Raw genomic sequence first — 23,482 nt, forward strand, 5'->3', positions numbered from 1 at the left:
AAAACGGCTGCGAACTGATTTTCTGATTGGCATGCCGCTGCTTATATACCTCGGATCACAATACCATCTAAATAAAGACTTTGTTCCTAAATCATTTCCTATAACGAAACATGTTTGGCCTAAATTTTAGAACTAGAAAATATTGCAAAAAAGAACACTGAAAAAAAAATGGCCCCGTATGAAAAGCTTATCATGAAAGGAATTAACATCAGAAATTCTTCTGAATGCCATTATCGTCTGCATCTTTTTATTCAGCACAATATGGCATCAAAGGATTCGAAGTTGTGTTCTTGGGTAAAAATGGAAGTGAAAGGCCGTCACTAATTGGCATTTTACTTTCATTGACGCACTGCGAACATATTGTTCTTTCTTCCACCGTTGAAGAAATAAGTATTCGAGATCTTTCAACACGAATTCGATTCCATAGAAGTCTTTGACCTCATTTGCAATTAATTCTTTTTTGATAGATTTTTGTTCTTCGAGAAGCAAAGGTGTTTTACATGGTAGAGTGAACATTCTTCCACCAAATTTCATTCTAAATTCGTGATCCTTCGAATAAGAATACGAATATTCAATATTCAAATAGAAGATTTTATAGAATTTCATATTTTACTCAACATTTCATATTAGATTGAATGCTAATTGTATTTCCAAATAATATATTTCGACTACCTGAGAAAGAATATATTTTCATAGCTAATTTTAGCTTGAAAATATACTAATATTAAAAATTGTATTATTGTGATATTATTTGTTTACTATGGTCAGATTATCAAGTAGGAAAAATAGGCAGCTGACTAAGGTCACCTGGGAGATGCAAAATTTGTGAGACATTTTCAGAATAATTTTTGTACTTAAATTTGATTTTAAAAAATCTTTCATTCTGTCTTTCAAATTAAAGTCAAGTATTATAAACATCGTTTAAATTTTAAGACATTGTTTTATTAAAAATTTTTAATAATTACCTTTCACAAGCTTTTTGCCCTAAAATATAAAGCTTTATCATTTAAAAAAAATCTCTAATTCTATAATTTGGTTAATCCGATTCTATAGTATTTAAATGTTGTTAAAAATTTTTTTTTAATAATTTTTTTTCTGTTTCCTAAAATTACTTTTAAGTTGAATTTGAAATGTATTTTATATAAAAAATACTGAAACTAGCTATCTTTAAAGTGATAGGCAATCAAACATTTTGGTTTTTAATTTGTCAAGAGGAAATTTTAAAATGCTGGAAAATTAATTTCGGACCACAACAATATTTAATTGCAGTGGAAAAACGTCAAAATCTTGCTTAAAGTTTAATTAATTAAAATTCTAATCGGAATTCCAAAAACAAAATATTTCGAGCTACACATTACCATTTGTAAAAGTGAATCAATGTTAAACACACACACATTTCTATTACTTTCATGAATACGAAGTACATATGAGGAATGTTATCTTTAAAAAATTCGAATTAGTGATTTTGACGAATCTCCTCGTTTTAGACCTCTCTGAATTCGAAAATCACTTTTTTGTTCTTATATCTACCTGCAAGTCTGTTTCGTGAACACGATAATTCTTTGAGTTAAAGGGGTGAAAATGGATATTTGAACTTCCGACCAAATCTGTGGATTTCTGTCAAATTTTGAACGAGATTCCTTCACGGGAATTTTGGCTGGTTGTTTGAATACAATAACTACAAAACGCAAAGAGCTAGGTAGACAAAATTCGATACGTAGGTTTCTTGATTGTCTTGAAAATCTTGATTGACAAATATGTCAAACAGTTCACCGTTTATCGGTTTGCGCTTTCACATACAATGTAAACGCAATGGTTTAACACTTCTTTGCATGATGATGGAAATTTCCATCATAACATTTAGTAAACAAAAAATTGTATGTGAAAATTGTAGGCAACTTTTTTTACGACTATTGCGGAAGGGACGTTGCTTTAATAAAGAACGTTGCTGTAAAAAAAAAAAAAAATGTCACAATCATTTTAGTGGGTCTGAACTTGTCATTCCGCTGTTTTGTATGGTTTAAAATAAACATGCTATTTCTTGAATATTTTTTATAACTAATCTGAATTTTTTGCTAATAAAAACGATAATGAGTGGAGAAATTTAGAAGAGAGAAACACTGAAGATTTTGTAAAAGAGCTGTGGAAAGTATGCTTCCCACCAAATTTATCAATATTTGTATGAAATGATGTAGGTTGGCATAAGTTCTGTCAAATTTTTTCAGTAAAACAGAAATTAAGATACTTCAGTTCTTTTTCTCACACAAAATGATGTCTTGATTTGTTACTTAATTAATAATGAACCACATAAATTAATTAATCAAATTGAATTTGTCTAATAAGCTAAATGAATCCCTTTTCTTATTCTAATTTCAAGCCTAAAAATATTTTAACAGAATATGACTAGAAAAAAATGGCCCTTTAAAGGGTTAACATGTAAATTCGCATGATGATGGATATTTCAGTCATACTGTTTTTTAATTATTTTATATTAAATATTTATATTAGGAATTTTTTAAAACATTTTTCCTTTCATCTAGAGCATGAATTATATCACCCTGATTTATTTCACAGAAAAAAAAATCATGCAGAGAAGGATTAATTATATCTATCAATGGCTACAATTGTAATTTTGTATCAAATTTTGGTTCAAATGGGTCGTCAAAAAGACGTCCAAAATACATATCGAACGATAGATTCAGTAAGAATGTTAGACTCACATGAAAGTTTTATATTTCGTAACTATTGTTGGACAATGCTAAGCAATAAATTTGCGACTTTACTCAAAATCTACAATTTTATGCGGGGGGGGGTTATTGGCGAACATAATAAAAGTTTCAATAAGATCACCTCTGTTGGTTGTTAGTAAAGATAATTTCAGAATGATTTTTTGTAATGTTTTTATGTAATAAGCATAAGTTCTGATATATAAGAATAAGTACGTTTTTTTAATGAAATTTTACTCATTAAAAGTCCACTGGTTTGCTAGTAATTCTTATATTAATCGATATTAATCCCGATTTGATTTCCGACATATAAGAATAAGTACGTTTTTTAATGAAGTTTTACTCATTAAAAGTCCACTAGTTTGATATTTGCTAAATAACTTACCAGTTAACTGTTTCGACCTCTTCGGAAAATGCGTATTCTAAATTGTGTCGCAAAAATTGAGCGATGACGAGTACACTCGTCAAACACAGAGTATGTGTAATATGAAATTATGTTTTAATGAAATGACTTTTTATTTCGATAATCGCATTTATTTATTTACTTAAAATTACATATATTTTTTGCATATGAACGAAAAGAAACATAAAAAATTAATTTATTATTTTAATTTGCTGTTAGAGAATGGTATTGAGCAAAGCAGGGTACAAAAGGATCCTCATCCCGGTTTTTATTACCAGGTGCCCCACTTATTAAATAGTCTAAAACAATTTATGGTTTGCCTAATTGCTTCTGGGATGACTAATGCAACACAGCGATACATTTAAGAAGAAAAATTCGTATTACATGCTAGTTTCTTTTAATAATAATTATTAATAATCTTTTATTGCCAATTATTCAATACGTAGTAGGATTTTCATTTCCGATTTTATTTAATATTACACTTTGTTATTTGCAGTAAACAATGTTAATATAAAGTGAAATTACAAAGTAATTATACAAATTAATTAATGAAATTACAAAGTGATTATACAAATTAATTAAAGTGAAATTGCAAAGTGATTATACAAATTAATTAAAGTGAAATTACAAAGTGATTATAAAGTGAAATGGTTTTTTTTTTAAAGAAATGCACCCATATTTATTTAACAGCCTAAACTGTCAATAATCTAGGCGATCAAACTGGTCTCTAAAGGTGGCTAGTATCATTATAACCAATATTGAAAATGGATTCAAAACCCAGGGGGAGACCAGCGTCCCTCGAAAACTTTTGAGTATAATCGCTATAAAGGGCTTGTCCTACTCCCTTCGCATAAAACTGTGGACCTTGGGTAAGTCAACCATCTAACTCTCCGACCCGCCCGAAGGCACACGGATTTAAACCATAAAACTGAATGACCGGACCGCCTCAACAGCAATTGGCGGGAACTGTGGTTGAGTCCTAAGGGCCGTCACCGGCCACGGTACAACCCTCCCCGAAGGAAGTACATCCCGTCATCGAGGGGAGGAGCCAGATCCCCCACCTATTAGTGTATCCTCCAGGGTGGCGAGATCCAACCAGCATGCCGGAAGCATCTCATCCTCATTTCGAGGTGCCCCCCCCCGAAAGGTCACAAATGCACGGCATTGGCCATCTATAATTAAGAAATATAGATTTTTGGTGTGAAGCTAGAATTTTTATCATATCTATCATGCTATCATGTACTTTGGACATCTTTTTTCCGACTAACTGCAAATAAAATTGGTTACAAAACTACAATGTGAGTCACAAAATCACATACAAAATTCATTTTTAAGTCAATGCGTCTTTGAGTTATCGGGTTTACATGCTTGTAAACCCGACGGATGCTTATAAAACCGACGGACCCGTAGTCTCGGCCCACCTCGTGAAGGATTCATTTTCAAATTTCTTAGGCATCTTACATTTCAGATTTTAAATTTGTATATTAAGTTTCATCTGCCTGGCTTTTTGTTTTGTATTCCTCATATTGACTTTTTTGAATGAATTTTGTTCAAAATTTGATATAATTTAAAAATTTAGTGTTGAGCTTATAAATCGAAGTCTAGATAAAACTTTTTACAGTTATCGTGTTCAAAGACAGACATGATTCCCAATAATGTGTTTTTCGAATCAAAATGTTTTTTAGTGATCGTGTTCAAAGATAGAGGGATATCATTCTCAAAAGTGTTTTTCAGTTATCGTGTTCAAAGATAAAGGGGCATCATTCCCAAAATGTATTTTTCGAATCAAAGTGTTTTTCAGTTATCGTGTTCAAAGATAAAGGGACATCATTCCCAAAATGCGTTTTTTGTATTCAGTTAGGTCTGAAACACGGATATTCCTCCGAATCTCGAGGGCCGCGGTGGCCTGGTGGTAAGGTCTCGGCTTCGAAACCGGAGGTTTTCCAGTTAAAGACCCGATTCCACCAAAGAACCGCTGTGTAAGTGAGTCTGGTGAGCGTTAAATCCGCCAGGATCAAAAAGTCAGCTCGGGTGTAGTCCTCGTCTTCTGTCCGCAGTTGAAAATTACTAGGTCCGTCCTAAAATAATTCTAGTGTTGCTTTAAAACGGATCGCTACTATAACTAAACTGAACTAAATTAAACCTCAAAATTTCGAGTTCGAATTCTTTGATCATTACAACACATTCTTACTTCATTCTGAGAAACAATAATGTTCTCTAAAGCTGAGAATAAAACTATTCTCCCCCAATTATCATTAAAGTCAAAATAATCTCTTCGTGTTAAGAATGTAAATATTTAAGCCTTATTTTATATATATATTAAGCTATCGCGGACTCCCATTTAATTTACAACAAAAATAATTACGAGACTTTTTCTAAATATTATTTATACACAGTCTCGACTTACTGTGCACATTCCCGATAGGGAAATACGCTGTTGAAAATTAGTGTAAAAAAAACCTGTTTATAAAGTTTATAAAATCTATTTACAGTTACCTATTTGAAATTACAAATATTAAAATAAAAAAAATAGTTTTCTTTAAAAATAAATCATTAACAAATACTTTTCATTAAATACTGAAAATCAGTCTGCAGAAGAAAGTGGAAAGGGAGATAGCGCCATCTAGGGATAGGATTATCAACAATTCAGCAACAAGAAAAATTTAACTCATGTATACTTCATTTTTGATTAAAGGATTTAGTGTTCTATATACATTTATCTATTAACTATATGTACATAAAAACTTCTGTTGGAAATTCTACCTTAAAAATTTTTCCACTGCATATTAATTAAAAAGACAAAACACCTTCCCCCAAAGAAGAGCAACTCTTAGATCCATTGTGTGCTACGTATGATTGAAACACAAACAATTGAAATATGCCTTAGCACCAGTTTTAATAGATAGTGAACGAATATTTGTATAAGAATCTCCGGAACGAAACAATTCTTCGAATGGGAGATTATTCTCATTATAGAAATCTTGAAAAAGGATTTTGTAGGTGAGAATAAACTTTTCTTGGAGACTTTTTTGATATCGGAGATAATTCATATAAATCCAGTGAATTCAGAAATTTATTTCGGAAAAATTTTAAGGCAAGATTATATTTCGCAGTTTTCATTTTATTTATGTCATTGTAATTGACATCTTGTAGCACACTTCACATGTTGTTGTGGGAGGTGGAAGGGGGGAGGAGATGAAATCATTTCAACAATCTAGGACATTAATTGGAGATACTGAATTTATATAAAAAATATTTCACAGCTTTAATCATTTCAAATGAGACTATAATATGATTATACACTTTACGACGAGTTGAACTTCAACTACGTGGGGAAAAAAATGATGTGTTTTTTGTTTTCTTTCTAAATAATTCCAAAAAAGCGACATTTACTAATAAAAATAGGAAGAATTCAGGTATTTTTATGAGCAAATGTCGCTTTTTTCGAATTATTTAGAAAGAAAACAAAAAACACATCATTTTTTTCCCCACGTAGTTGAAGTTCAACGCGTCGTAAAGTGTATAATCATATTAGAGTCTCAATTGAAATGATTAAAGCAGTGAAATATTTTTGCGTAATATATCCAGCGGCATAATGTAGCAAGTTTTGTATTAAGTTTCACGGTACCAGCCGCCTTTGGTGACCAGCTCATTCGCCCGGATTATTGACTTTATGGGTTGTTAAAAATGAATGTGGAATGTATATTTTTTAAATGTCACCTTGTTATTTGAAAAGACCGAAAAACATGAATTGAATCGAGTTACTCCAAAATAAATTTTAAGGCATTCTAATTAAGACATGCCCATGTTACGAAATAAAATTGGAAGTATAATTCCTATTTCAGAATTAATATCTAAAGAATGCATTTTTAAGTCTTAATTTTAACAACAATGAAAGCACGCGGCTGAATGTGATGAGTTTACAAAATTTTTTATTGTTATTAAACTCAAATTTTGAACTAAATTTAGAAAAGAATTGTTAAAAATAAAGAAAACATAATGCAGAACTGAAACTGATATCGTTAAGAGGACAGTGGACTCTAATAGGTACTTTTGTGCATTAGTTCACTTAGGGTTAAGAAATTTTGTATGCATATTTATTAAAACGTTTTAAAATAAAATGTTATCTTTTTTAAAAAATTAGAAGAAAAGTAATTTTTTAAAAATTTAATACATTTCAGGCGACTTAATTTTTAATTTTTCTATTATTTTTTCCTTATTATTCAATATTAATTTATTTAGAACAAAACTGTCCATGGTTTTGTAATTCCAATTAAATACTAATTTTTAAGAAGAAATTTTATGCACACGTATTGAATTTTCATGGGAATTTTATGCTTTTCTGAATTAAAATTCACTTTTAACTATCTAAAAAGACTCGAAATATAAAATACATATCCTATTTTCTTTTAATGCTTGGCAGAAATCTTTATTATCAATCTTATCAACCAGGGTCACCAATGTGCGAGTTGAGGTTCGAACTCGCAACGTTAGGGTTCATAGCCGAGTAACATAACCACTAGACAAAAGAGTACTCTCTTCACCGGAAGTTGTTATCTGGCTTATAATGTTACCACCACAATTTCTTTAAAAATTAAGGCGGAACATTTCAAGTGTAGTTTCCACTCATATTTAAATCGAATTACAATATCATTTTGAGAAAAGTCATTAAGTTGTACATTTTTTTTGTAGGCCCTTCAAATATTTCTTTTATTGTACAATACATTTTATAACAATGTATTAGTTGGATATAAACATATGTTTTAGTCATAAAACTCTAAAAGTAAAATTTCATATTTTCGTCCATTTTTGCTTAATTTAAAGTCCATTTTTCCCTTAAAGAAACGTTTTTAGTTTTAAGATGATACAAAATTCATTTTTGCGAGATAATAATTTTGGAAGATATGGCCATCTATTTCCATTGGTATGTCATAGCAATTACCAATCTGGCAATGGTTAAGCTTATTTTCGTGAATGTTTAAACTTTATTCAATGACTATTTCTTGATTTCTTTTGTATTAACTTTCATTTGAATGTATTTACTTTTTGGAAACATGATGATCTTCTCACATTATGTAATATAATGTAGTATAGTAAATAAAATTGGTATTCGTGTATTGAATTCATGCCACTTGCAAACAACAGTTATGAAAGGTCGATCTTAGCTGTGACTCGAGCTCTTATACTGATTATTTGGCGATTTTGAGTGCTGAATATTGATTGAGCACGATCGTCGACGAGTAATCACTCACTGTCTTGCGATTAAGAAACAATTAGCAGAAACACGATTATGTATCTACCGTTTTTTTTCTGTGCGATTGAAAGGCAAATTCGACATAAAGCTTTCTATTGTACAGAAAAGATCATATAATACATTTCACTCAATTAAATCATTGAGTTATAGCGTTCACATATTAGTGAAAATAAAATTCAACAGAGGATCAACCCCTTGAGGAATTTTGTTTCTAATTTGGTTGGAACCTCCAATGTCAGTTCTAAACCTGCGCACCAAATTTTATTTATTTAAATCCTTATGTTTGGTAGTTATTATTTTCACTTATACTTGGATAATCGCAAACAAAAGTATTTGTCAGTTTTAAAGGCTACCAAAAAACGTCAAGAGAAAATTTCGCCAAATTATAAAAATATACTCAAATGCAAAAATACGTGCCAATCACATTCTATATAGTTTGACGATTGTAATCGCCAAATTGGCGAAATTTTTCTTAGCGACATTTCGTCGCAGTTAAAACCGACAAGAACCCAAATTTCCTTTGAACTGAACTCGTTCAAAACTTGATAGAAATCTATAATTTTGATATAAAGACAACAAGAGTCCCATTCACTCTTACTGATGCTCGTTTTATGAGTTCCATGTTTCAAAGAAATAATTGATTTTGTATAGTTAAGATTATAGAAAAGAGTTTGTTGTTAGAATTTGAAAAGTTCGTTGTTTTATAATGTAAGATGATTTAAACCCTATTGTGATTCCCCCCCCCCCCTTTACTAGTTTTTTTTCTCTTTTTTTTGTAAAATTATTGACTGAACATCGGTACACAATTTTTAATTTTTCTCAATTATTGTTCAAATTATTTGAGTTCTCCCATATTACCAATTGCTAATGAATATCTTCCGTAGGTGAAAATACTTTTAATTTGCAAATATTCTAACCAAGATTTCTATACTACACAATTGAGATGATTCTGTAAAATAGGCCTATGGATTACTATTTACTTAACAAAAAAATTTGAGAGTCTTATTTTCTATAAATATTTCTTATCAAGATATACATAATTTGCATTAATTTTCAAATTTTTTGTAACAGATTTTAATTCTTAAAAGATATTAAAGTGTCCGATATTCGTCCTCTAGCAACTATCTAAGTTTTAAAACATAGTAATCACGAATTGTAAAAAATGATTAGTGCTTTTTTTTTTGTATGAACTAAACCAAAGTTTTTTATTTTATTATTTAGTTTATTTTTTAAATATGTCTATGCCATCAAAAACATAACTTGTAAAAAAAACCAAGTCTCGCAACTCAGTTCTTCTATCGTAAAAAGTCGTGAGATCCATGTAATACCAAGTCAGTCAATTTATTCAGTCCCTACTTAAGGGTCCTTCTGTCTTAAGTTATTACATAATTAGCTAACCTAACAACATCTTATAGTGACCATATCAATATTAAAAATCTTTTATGGTTTAAATAAATAGAGTGACTTGGCCATTGCAAGAAAACACAATGTATCTTTACATTAAATTAGATTACATTAACATATTATATTAAATTAGATTGTTTAGTGCGATTGCCAAGTCAATCTATTTATTTAAACCATAAAAGATTTTTAATATTGATATGGTCACTATAAGATGTTGTTAGGTTAGCTAATTATGTAATAACTTAAGACAGAAGGACCCTTAAGTAGGGACTGAATAAATTGACTGACTTGGTATTACATGGATCTCACAACTTTTTACGATAGAAGAACTGAGTTGCGAGACTTGGTTTTTTTTACAAGTTATGTTTTTGATGGCATCTCATTTCTTTTTGTAGATAGTCCTTTTCTTATTTTTGTATGTAGTCTTCCTCTTTTTCTTTTCCGGTACTACTTCTTGAGCTTCAGCTACGGTTTTTCTCAATATAATAGCGCCATCATAAGAAAAACCGTTTTACAGTAATCTATATTGGATGCTGTCGGATGCCGAGTCAGTGATTCCAAACTTGGCGACCATTTGGCGATTTGGCGACGAATTTGCAGACAAAATGGATAATGCTCGAAACTTCGAGAAATTTATCGCTCCGTCCATTATTAAACGCATATTTTAGTTTTTCCTTGATTTATACACTAAACACTAATTGTATTCTAAATTTGAAGCTTCTATGTCTGCTAGAAGTGCCTTAGAGTTTTGATGATCGGTCAGTCAGTCAGTCAGTCAGTCAATCAGTGACAAAATTCACAAACTTTGACTAGTTATAATTCTTACTGGTTCAAATTTAATGAAATTAGAAATATGCCGTGTTTATATAATGCCTGCTTGGTTACTGAAAATTCAGGCTTCTAGTTTTATCCACAACGAAGTTATAGAAGATCGAAAATAGCCTGAACTGCTTCGAGAAAAGGATGGTAGGGCCGTGCCGCTTGTTTTTGCTCGACTTGGCGGGGGCACTGCCGTGCCCCCAGATTCGTTCAATATAATCTGCAACATCTTTTTTTTTTTTTTTTTTTTTTTTTTTTTTTTTTTTTTCATGGAATTAAGTTAGACAATAGGAAATTTCCTTTAAAATGTGTCGTAAAATATTTTTTTTCTTGAACTTCCTAGTTCGTTAGAAGTATTTTAAATGAATTACGTAATATGTTTTTAAAGTTACATAATATGTTCTTAAATGCGAGATCGAATATGATTGGATACTGTCAAATAATTCTACTTCATGGAAGCAGGGATTGTAAAGCATCATGCACAGTTAATAAATATTATGTGCACTAATTTCCAATAGCCAAGACTGAGTAATATTTGACGGAAATGGTTGAAACACTTCATTAGTATAATGCATCGTGCACACTAATTTCCAGCAATCAAGATTTAGTAATCTTTGGGGAGAATAGTTGAAATATTTCACGGTATACTGTCAAAACAATTAAAAGTATTAAGTGTCTGAAATGTTGTCCTTATCAGTCGCATAGTGACCAGGTAGCAAAGGTTGTTTAAATTCAATGGGCCTTAGAGGGCGCTACGATCACGAAACGTTTGTGCATATATGGAACTTTTTGAAGTCGTATATGTTGAAAGGTAAAATGCATCAGGTGATTCATATTGAATGGGACAAAAAAGATGTATATAGCGAATTATTTAATTGATATATTTAACTGCAATAAATTTATTCTGATACTATAATTAAACGAATTTTATCTGGCAAAAGCAAAAATTCTTCTAGTAGCAAAATCGCCGCTAGAGGCACACTGCCGTCATTATCGAAATGACGTCATCCTTGCAGGAAAAAGGATTCCATGTTTTGGAAAAGGCCAAAGTATCTTCATTAATTGTTTGTTCAAAGAGATTATTTTCTCACGACATTTGCCGCAATATCGAACGGCGGCTGAAGCAGTTTCAGGACTCGAAGTGCTTATTGAAGAAACCCATTACAAGTACCTAACAAAATTGATATTGAAGCGGTATGTGATGCGCGAAGGATAGAACTTGGGACCTTTTGGTTAGCAGTCCAGTAACTAAACCATGATACAAAAGCGTACACTCTTGTAGCGTAGTTGTTAACTGGATTATATGCTATTCACCACAATGGGATTGGAAAAATCTTCAAAAAGTCACTAAATTAAGCGTTGTCGCCATCATTATTAAACTATTAAACGAACGACGGAAATCATCTTCATTTTCTTTGTTCAAAGAATTTCTCGCACTTCATTTGGTAAAAAAAATCAAACGAACTGTCATAATGTCGAACGAAGGATGAAAGAGTACCAGGACATGGGATACTTATGTAAGAAAACCAGTCCAAAACGAAGTGATTGAAAAATTCGTGAAACATATTAAGGAATTCTCGAAAAATCAATGCGTTGTGCCTGTGTAAAACTGAACGTGGGTTAAACAATGGTGTAGTGTGTGTTAATTGATGAGTTGGTCTCATTAAAAGAGCATAATCTATCATGAGTGAGGCATGAGCTGGAACACCATATACATAGTTGCCATACGATGGACGGGCTCTCATAGATTATCTACAGAAACCTTGTTAACTAGTTTCATAATAAATTTTTATCAAAATAAATTAATTACAGCTCTTATAGGTTTGCTTTAATTTTGTCCCATTCAATATGAATCACCTTGTATACATACTCTGTATTAATAGAAAATGCACAATAACCTCAAAACACCTCCTTTCCGATATTCAAAATTTTGGATTACATCATGAAGATATCGTATAAAATCGTGTGCTAATAGGGTAAAAGATATATACACTTTTTAAAATGCTGATGATAACAGGAGGGTATGAAAATATGTCTCTCCAGTAAGCCACAGCTTACCTTCGTCACTCCACTGATCCTTATACTTTAAAGCCTCTTGAGGTAGGCACGTTTTGCCCTCTTTCCCCTCTCTTGTGGTTTTCCGGTGTTCTTTGATGTCTGTTCATTTCACCGACAATTTGTAGGAAGCTCCCGATCGACGTCCATAGGCGGGGGTGGTCTTACAATGGGTCAATTGGAGGATTTACGACCATAACCGTAAAGGAACGGGTCGCCAGAACGGGGTTTATCTCGAATCAAAATTATGTAGTGCATTTTCAGTAACCCTCATAAAACCTCAAAACTGTTAGAAATGCAGTTTTAAACTTATCAAATTAATTCCTTGACCAATGGATTTATTTTACTTTATGATTAGATGACACAACCTGTTTGGAGCAATTATGTCAATTTCTATAACGTTATAAGGATATTTCAGATAATGGTGTTTTTTAAGCGATTGTTGATTGTTTTAAATTAATACATTCAATTAATTGCAGATTTAAAATTAAAAATTCAATAATTCGATGCGTGAGAGGTTAATAAAATATTCACAAAAATGTTCAAATTATATTTTTACCGTTATAATATGCCGTTAACTATATTTTATTATTAATATAAATTATATAATTTTACTGTTAAACAGAAAATTATTTTCATGATAGAAATTTTACCATTATTTTAATGCGACTTGCTTGAATCTACTCTGTTGTTTTCAAAATTCACAAAAATACTTAATATTGTTATAAGATAGTGGGAAGTGTTCAATATGTTGTATTAAAAATATTGAATACGGCAGTTCGAATTTGTATGGCAGACCGAAACAGAAGCATTGGTACAAGCATTTGCACAAGAATAAATATGCGATCCAGGCTTGTCATCAGCTGTATTACGATTTCTTCATGATTACAGGAATTCGAACACGGTTCACTCTCAATTTTGATTGCGCTGTCTCTTTGAAGAGAATAGTAGAATAGTAGCCCATGTGAAAATTGGAGAAAAATATTATAAATCTTGAAATAATTTTTGATATTAAATTACTATTCTTTAATAAGGGATATTACAGTTGTATCCCCTCTTTTCCCCCATGAGCAGAGAGCGCCTCCTTGTGGCGTTTACAGACAAGCAGTTGAACGGGAGACCTGCATCCAGAGGTCGACATTTTTTCTATTCGCAACCCTTGCGCTAACGCCGAATGCTTTCGGTTGGAAACGGTGGAATCCCTCCACCAAACTGTTTACTTTAACTTACCTGCCTATGTTTTTTTTTTTTTTTTTTGTAAATTTTGTAGTGTATCTGTGTTTGTGTAGATTAAAAATGTTATATTTAAAACCGGCCAGTTCAGTAGAAAATCGCAATACACTCACTATACAGTTGAATTTAGAAAAGAGAATTCCTGACAAACAATTTAAAAACGTAATCTCGTTAATTTCTTTTTCCCAGTGGGAATTGTGTATTTGAAAGTAAATAGAAAACCTACGAATTTTTGAAGTTTTGAAAAGGATTTAAAAATTTTAAAAAAATCTAATCACCAGGATAAATATAGACTCCAAGTTATTTATCCTTAGAAATTTTACTTTCTCGTAAACGGAATTAATTAAGAGAAAGCATTGCAAACGTCAAAAATAAACGTCAAACTGGTGATTTTAACGCATCTCTAAGTTTCAGACCATCCTACATCAGAAACACACATTTATAGAATTATGTCTGTCTGAGTGACTAGGACAACTCCAAAACTTCTTGAGCAAGAGTGACAAAATTTGATATATGATCTTTATACCAAATTTGTACAGTTCTATTCAATTTTCAACGGAATCTATTTAAAAAAAAGTCTGCGTATCCAGTTTTTCGAATATAAATTAACACACTAACTGCAAAACGAAGAGAAGAAGATGGATTTAGCACTTAAAGAGTAGATAATACCTATAAAATCGATACCAAATCTGTCAAGGTATTGACCGTTTGTCAGTCTGCATTTTCACAAATATATAAACGTGACGACTATGGAATTTGGTTTGTGATTTGAATTGCAATTTTATGTCAAATTTTGATTCCCATCATTTGGAAGAAATGCATCCAAAATGCACATGCGATGTTTAATATTAACCGTATACCAACAATTAATAGCCAAAAATATTGCCAAAAGATGGCACGCTTATAGGTTGTTCCAAAATTAATGTTCGCCAGTTCGATTAATAATACACAAGAACATTTATTAGCAGGGCCACCGCGTGGGTATTAGGCGCCCTTGTTCAAATGAAAATTTGGCGCCCCTTTATGGGATTCTGTTGCACTGCTGCAAATTATATGTGCTGCATCATATGATTTTCTCTCAATATACTATTTGAAAGTCGAAAGCCCATTTATATCCTTTGCTACTAAATAAAGATTCAGATAACGAAACTAATTTAACTAAAATTTATTATTTTTATTTATTTATTTATTTTTTTTTTTTTGCGGAAAATTTATTTTTGAGAATTTAATGTGAAATTTTTTCTTCTTTCTGCAGATTCAAAATATTTAAGTAAATTAAACCAATATTAATACAAATTACTAAAAAGCATTTGTTATAAGCAATTGAAATATTGAAAACATCTCAGGTACATTATAAACTTTTAATGAAAAAAAACTATAATTATTAGTAATTTTTTTAGAATTTTTTTCGATTATTTGGAAATTGTAATTGTATATCAGAAATAGATAAATCAAATTCTGCCCAATTAAGGGTAAGATTTATCTGGGTTTCATAGAGATAAAGAAAATGTTGCTTCTTGAATTATTTTGTTAATTTCAAAGATAAAAGTTTTTCTTAATGAATTGTTTCTTTTTATGAATTTTTACTGCTATGAAAATAATACTATAATATATTATTTAGAGGTAATTCTTCATTTACCTCTAAATAATAATCCTATTTTTTGGAGCAATTATAAACAAAAAACGATTTGAAAACAATTAATAACAGTACTTTGCATCCGAAGCAATTCACAGAATGTATGCACTTTATGAGCAGCGACTACGCATATGATTAAAAATAAAGGTATTCCCTGTTAATTCAAGAGCACACAACGCACGGTGGCGCCGCCACCATCATAAGAAAAAAGCAAACTAAACAACGACGTTGAGCCGCAACAGCTTCACAGCAGTAAGGAATAAATATATGCCGATACAAAACATTCCCAATTTCTGTTGTTACATGTTACAAATTCTTAGATTTTTAACACTTTCCGTGTGGTAGCGCGAACTCCACAAGGAACGTGTTTTTATTGTTTGTATCGGCAATCAAATTTTGTTTTACACAAAAGAAAACAACCCGGAGAAAGGAAAGCAAAAGTAAAATAATATTAAAATATAAAATAAAATCTCATTTTATTGCTTAGAAAATATAAAACATGCAAAATTTCAAGTGCATAATTAACAACTTTATTTTAAGTAACATTAAATTAAAAAACTATAAGTACTATAAATTTTGGCGCCCCCACGCGGCGGCCCTGTTTATTAGAGTCTATGAAAATGTTTTTCCTATTAGTTCAAATTGTGAAAGTAATGGACAGAGTTCAATTGCTTACTTCATAATAACAGTTATGGGCCAACAAATTCCATTTTTGGAATAAGCTCTAAGTAATTTCATAGTTTTTAGGTGAAATCATTTTAGAGATTTTTCATCTTCAAGTACAGTGAAACACAGCCAGAGACCAACTCTTTTTTCTAACAAAGTATTTGAAAAACTTAGCTAATTATTTCATAAAGACACTATTAGTTGTCTAAATAATTTCCATGAAATTTGGTATACAGTTTTAGGATTTCTGTATACATTACGAATTAAAAATCAAATTTATTTGGACAAATTTCAACATGAGTCTAAAGAAAAAAACAAATATAATCATGATAATGATATTTATTTTTAATTTTTTTCATCATAAAATTACATCCACATTGATTTATATCCTTCATAATATCAATACATTATTTTCAAATGAGATCTAATGTTGATAATCATTAGAATTTCGAAAACTGGATAAAACCTGTGACATATACATTATTTAACAGAAAATAAACATACCTCCTCTAATGTCAATATCTGAAATAAAATAATTTATTAAGAGTGTGTTTGACTCGAAACAACCTATTATACTTTTATGTGATGCAAATATTCAGAAGTATTTTCAATATTTGACCGAACCTAAAATGCTCCAAAACAAAATATATTGCATATTCTAGTTTGATTTGTCATTATGTGTCAACAACTTTTTATTCCATTTTAAAAATTATCACTACGTTATTCAAAATGAAATGTATCAACAAACTTATTTTGAACTTTTAACATTCTAACAATTCCAAAGCATACTAGGTACCAAACTAGATATGTAAAATCAAGCATGATCTTATTGAGCTTCATTTTTATAAAAATCATTTCAAAGTATTTATTGTTTTGATAATTTTGTGAAGTTGATTGTATGCAAACGAAATCGCATTCTGAATATTATTAAATCATAAAAATGTTACTCCAAAATATTTATTCGGTGGCAGTATGATTGTAATGAATTTTTAATGAAATGGATTTGGCAATGAAAAATATTTGAACAATCAAAAGATACTTCGTATAAAATTTCGAGGAGGTCATAAATTTTTGATTTTTTAAAAATGTTTTTACATTGGAATTATCTTTACATAAATATAAATTAACATGTTCACTCCCACAATTCACACCTGATATTCGAAACGTCTATCTAATTAGATAGATGGTTCGATACAATTAGATAGCAGTGTGAATCACTTGGCAGTCAACGTGGCAATACAGTCTTCTATTGTATCCATACCTGGAGATAATAACGCGCACGAAGAAAACAAATTAACCGCATAACATTTTGACTCCTGTTAATTTTTACAAAGGCACTTATGTTTGTAGGAAACTCAGGACGAAGATATGGTTCAAGAACAGTTTCCTTGAGGACCCAAGGTTCCAAAATGGCAACGTACAGGACACCAGGGAAGATCATCCCGGTAAAAAGGTATTCGAATAACGTTTATACAAACGTTGCGCTTTTATCGTTACAAATCTCTTGAACGCCACGTTGTGAGAACATCAACGACCCCTATAGAATGACTTTGAAGAACAGGAAACCCAAGGCCACATTTACTACCAAAACGAGGATGGTCAGCTGTTGACTTGACAGCCAATCCTAGAAGTAAATTAAGTCTGATTAGTTGTCTGAAATGTAATCTTATGACATTGATAAGCATATAAGGCCAAAGCCCATAAAGCGTCATGAAGGCAACAAATAAAAACTGTAAAGTTCGAAAAGAATAAAAATCAAAACAATTACAGAAAAAGATGATAAGCATTAGTGTCAATCATAGAAGCACGAAATAAATCATTTTAAACCTTCATTTAAGGATTCATTCCTATGTTTCGGATTCATTTAATTTGTGTGTTTTAATTCATTTTTGCCATAGACAAATTTGCTCAATAAGTCAAATATACCATTTAGTTTCGTCTTGTATTGCAAAGTCTGCGTTTGAAGATGATAATGCTCATTATAAGCAATGGTTTTTGCTCTTTCCTATTCCTATCTCCACATGTATAAATAATACAAAATGTACTTTAATAGAAAATTCCAACATGATGCAACTCAAAACTCAATATGAATCAAAACGCTCTCTATATGAACGGTTTTCGGGATTTTAATTGGAAACTATTGGAAAAATAACAGATTTTATTAATCTGCTAATTCAGAAATTTTGTAGCTACTTTTTCGGCCGTCTAATTTCTTTATACTTTCGTGAAAAACCGGATAAGATATTTAAAATTTTCCTTTGAAATATTATATAATTACCCAATAAAAAATTACTTTGAGAGTAAGGTGTAGCACAGATAATGCCAATGAATTAATAGTTTATTTTTTTGCAAACAGAATACCATCCCATATACCCATTGAAAATGAAATTCAACGAAAATGGAACGGATGTTTGATGCATTCTAATTTAAATTTTCTTCACAAACTTGAATACATATGGACTGTGCATATACACAATATTTTCCAACGTTATAAGAATATTTTTTCCTTATACAAACTGCATATAATAGTTAAAAACGGTAAACTACGTGCTTTTTTGAAAATAAGGGAAAAAAAAGAATAAAAAATTAATTATGTCTATTTACCATAAAATATCAGGAAATCAAGCTAAAAAAAACGATAATTTCGTATGCGAATGTTCTAATTAAAAGTCCGTATCCTGCCATGTTATATTTAGTGATAAAAGAATGTTTTGAAACTTTACCTATTTCAATACAAAGTTTAAAATAGATACTTAGATATTTTGTAAAATAATGCAAATGCATTCTTTTCCAATCTGAGAGTAAAATTGGATTTATGAATATTTTAGAAATTTAACTAAAAGACATTTTAAGAACAGTTATATGAGTCGCTTCGATTAAAATTTAGAATTAAATTAGAAATTGAATTATTGTGAGATAAGGATGAAATATTTCTAGTAAAAGATTTGAACAACGGACCAGTTTTAAAATGTACACATACCCAGACTTCTGGACTGACTAGATAAAGGAAAGGATTTGCTCTGAGCCTCTCCGCCTGTTCCTCTTGCCTTCTGATCGCTTCTCTTCTTTGGGAACTCAAAATGGCGATGGTTTCTCTACTAAGGACCCTCGATTCCATGGCCGCTGCGTTACTAATGTCCGGTAGGCTGTTTTTTCTGGCATTCACGAGAGATCCGGTTTTCGCCGCGGCTTCTATTTTACGCGTTGCACTGTACAAGGAACCAGTCCTGACCATACCTTCGCCGCTGTCCACTGGGAGACAGTTCTGGTCCATGACGGTGGGCAAGGTGGAACGCCTCTGCGGTATGAAAGGGACACCTTCTTCGTCATCCATCGTAGGGCCTGACAGGGGAATACCGTAGAGCTTGGAAAGTTCTGTTAAGTCGATGGCAGGTTTCTTGATGTGGTTGCGATGCTCTTCTTTCTGTTGAGGTTTGTCTTCGTAGTAGTGACTGAGATGGTCAGTGATTACTTGTTGGATGGTCACTGGAGGCGGTTGTGAGCGGTACCTATTTTCAGGTGGATAATAGTGATTTTCGGTTGGGCGGTTATACTGTTCCCTAGATTGGTTGTACGGCGGATAATACCTGTTTTCTGGAGGAGAACGGTATTGGTCACCTGTTGGACGATACTGGTCTTCAGAGGGACGGTACTGATTTTCAGAAGGACGGTACTGATTTTCAGAAGGACGGTACTGATTTTCAGATGGACGGTACTGATCTACAGCAAGGCGATTCGGGAATGGTTCTTGTCGCTGATCGACGTTGATCTGGGATGGGCGGAGGTTAAGCTCTACGACAGTCGAAGGTCGCCGATTGAGATTGACAGCCGATGGCCGTCGGAGGAATCCTGCTGTCGAAGGACGACGGTCCGAAGTGTTCCGGAAAACGTCGAGGAATGCCGACTGGGTAGGTGGTTCCGGTTTTAAGTGGAAATCTTCGAATTCTGGACTCTGTCTGAAAGAGTCTTTCTGTGTGTACGGATCTCCCGGATTGGAAGGCAGGAAAGATCGGCGAGAGGGATCCTCTCCGGTGTGGAACTGTCCAAAATCAGAGCCTTGAGAAGAGGGAAATTTTCTTTTCAAGAATCCTGTACCTGGAAGTGAACAATGTGTTTAAATATAGATTGGTGGCCGTTGTTGTCCTTTCTTCACAGACGGTACATGTATTATACCAGTAAACAGTCTGGTACAAATGTTGTACCAGAGAAAATGCAATATTCCTTGCTATCGTTTAACTAATTTCAGCTCTAAAAATGGAAGAGATTATCTCTTACTTTCTGAAAAGAATTATAAACAAATTTTCCGTTTCTCTGTCAAAATTCCAAGAATAAAAAGTTTTAAAGTTTTCTTTCACTCAGTATTTTAAAAATTACTAATCCAGAGTCAATGAGGATAATAAATCAAAATTGCGACGCATTCCTCTGTGGGCATTAGTGAAAATTCTTGAAAATACGAGACATTAGGTTCGACATACCACTGCGCCCCGGTAAAATATTTCAGAAAAATTTAATTGTAAGCAGATTGATTGACATTTTTATGTAATAAAATTAAATATATATTTGGGCAGTTTCCTAAATGTCTTATTGTAGCTGAAATATAAGTAGCAAAATAGCTTAATGGGACGATGCAGCAGTTAATAGATATTCACTTATTGTCCATGATTATTCCTTGATACTAGGAAACCTGTTAGAACTGAGTCATTAAATATTCTCTAGTGTATATTTATAATTTCACACGTAATTTTTTTATTGTTTTTTTTTCCCTAAAATGTATAGAATACTTTCAAATTAATAATATTATTTATTAATGCGGTATTACAGGAATAAAATGAATAATTCTTTTCTCCAAATTGAAATAATACATGGGTTGCAAGTTATTTTCCCAAATACATTTAAGATTTTAAATATTAAATATAAGGACATTTAATTGAAATTCCCTTGAAATTTTATTAAACAATTAAATTTTATTTTATTTAGAAAGTTTTCGTATTCAGAATTATTTTTGTCGAACTTAAATCTTATCTTTTGACCAGCAAAGCTCTTTCACTCTGCTTTAGGAATTTATAAAGTTTAAAATATTTATAAAGTCTTAATCTATAAAACGTTCTGGAGCCTGTAAAGGATTTCATTTAATAAAGATTTGAAATAATATGCCTGTTATATATTTTAAAGAAAAGAACAACATCGTGATTTTGGTTTAATAACAATTTCATTTTAATAAAGAATGACTTCAAATCACGTGTTTATTTCTTTATGGTTGAAGCTTTAAAAAATTGAAACGTTACAGAAATTGTGGAACGTTATTCATCTGTTTTTTAAGGTCTTTTCAAGTTGTGAGATTCTTTATTATTTAACTGGTGATAAAATATTTCGACTTTTAATAGCAACTGTTTGCTCTATCCAAATTTTCATTTTATAAGATTACAATTACTTCATTATATGAGTTTTAAGATGTCCAATTAGAACTGAATCTAAAATTTATGCAACTTGCAACAAAGCCAATTCATGCTACAACACAAACACATTCATCCGTTAACTGTACATGTCACCAACAATTCTAACTATCCGATATCTAATTGTCATCTTAAGCTGTATTGCATAGAATATTTTGAGCTGCTAAGAATTAAGTCGCTGTTGCTTATTTGATTTTCTCACTAATCGCAGTTAGTTGTAATATTTAATATCAATTCATTATAGCATGAATTAATATTGAATTTTACAGCTAACACAGATGGCGCTCCAGACATTTTCTAAAATAAATCTACAATACTTATGTCCAAATGATGCAGGAAGTCAATAAGCCATTTTGTAATTAACAACAAAAATATCCGTCTAATGAGTATATTTAAAGCATATATATATACATTGGTAAAAGAAAAATGAGCTTTTTTCTTCCTTTTTATTTTGCATAGTTTCATGGACATTTATTGCCTCTAAGTCTCACTGCTGACAATGATTTAACGAAATTCCTTATGAAATTACAATGATAAGATAATAGAGTAAATATTTTGATAATTAATTTTTTGAATATCTTATCATTCTAAATTTATTCATTGAATTCTGTATCGATTTGTTTAAAAAGTGTTAGCCTTTGAAATATGAATTTAAAGTACTATTATATTTTATTGTTTACTTCTATGTTAAAATATTAACATCAGTAAATTTTAAAAAATTCTGCGGATTAACTGGAGTTAAACAGCTTTTTTGAATGCTTCCAAAATTGTTTTTTAAAATAAAGCTTGTTTTTTTCGTCAATATAGAAAATAAACAATTGCTTAGAGTTTCGATCATTTTTTTTTTAGATTTTGGATATGCCAATATTTTTATCCTAATGAACACCTGATGTATTTTAACATTAATTGAAAAAAGCTATAATCAATGATTTCGTAGCAAATATCATTTTCAGTAATGTATTTCATTTTATGATGGATTTTTAAAAATGTCACGTATATGTGCAAAACATGACTTAAATAATCTGCCTTCATAAATTCAGGTCGGCACATGAAAATATAGAATTTTGATTTTCTATGCTAATTTATTATTTGTTGTAATTTTACTCTTGATTTTTTTCTATATTATATATATATTATATATATATATATATTGCAATACATACTAAACTGCGTAATTTCTCCATTTGTTACATATTTTTTCAAATTATTCAAGATTAAATTTGAAAGTTTCTTTTTGTTCTTTTAATAAACATCCTTCCATTTTTTCGTTTATCCATGCTTTAACAAAATTGTTTATTAAGAAAATTATAATGCATATCACAAAATAAGCTCATGTCACAAAATAAGCTTGCCCTCATTTAGACATGACAATTACAATCAAAACTCTCATTTTTAGAATGTATAATCAATATTTTGATTTTTATGACTTCTATAAATATTGTAATTTTGACATAAATGCTTTTTATATAGGAGTAATGGAATATATTGCTTTCAGAAATAAAACATTTTCAATAAGTATATAGAAATCTCTATCTTTTTTGAGCTAGAAAAACCATAGAACAAGGCTTTCATTGAGATTTTGGAAGCTATTGTACGCTGATGTACATTTAGATCAAACTATTGTTAGTCCTAAACATTGCGAGCATGATAAATTAGACTTAAATACTTTTATACAGAAATATGTTCATACCCATACTCGATTGTGTCTAAAAATAACTAAATGTTCTCCGTTAGAATGCAACAGTTTGAGTCTTTCTCTAACTGGCGCCATTTTTTTTCTTTGTAAGTTCTTGGTGATTTTACCATACTTATTATACTTTTTTTAGTTAGAGA

At 30.9% G+C, this 23,482-nt stretch overlaps 1 protein-coding gene across 1 annotated transcript in view; it reads right to left on the bottom strand.

Annotated features, from left to right (window-relative positions):
- Positions 1-16,517: 16,517 nt before the first annotated feature.
- Positions 16,518-23,482, bottom strand: part of LOC129957097 (junctophilin-1-like) — a 135,060-nt gene continuing 128,095 nt past the window's right edge. Inside the window, exons 6-7 of the mRNA XM_056069241.1 lie at positions 19,177-20,291; positions 16,518-17,820 (exon numbers count right to left, since the gene is read on the bottom strand). Of these exons, the coding sequence (XP_055925216.1) occupies positions 17,734-17,820; positions 19,177-20,291 (1,202 nt within the window). The 3' untranslated portion in view covers positions 16,518-17,733. The remainder of the gene's footprint in view (positions 17,821-19,176; positions 20,292-23,482) is intronic.

The sequence above is a fragment of the Argiope bruennichi genome, chromosome 11 (assembly GCF_947563725.1).
Source record: "Argiope bruennichi chromosome 11, qqArgBrue1.1, whole genome shotgun sequence".
NCBI classification, from domain to species: Eukaryota; Metazoa; Arthropoda; class Arachnida; order Araneae; family Araneidae; genus Argiope; species Argiope bruennichi.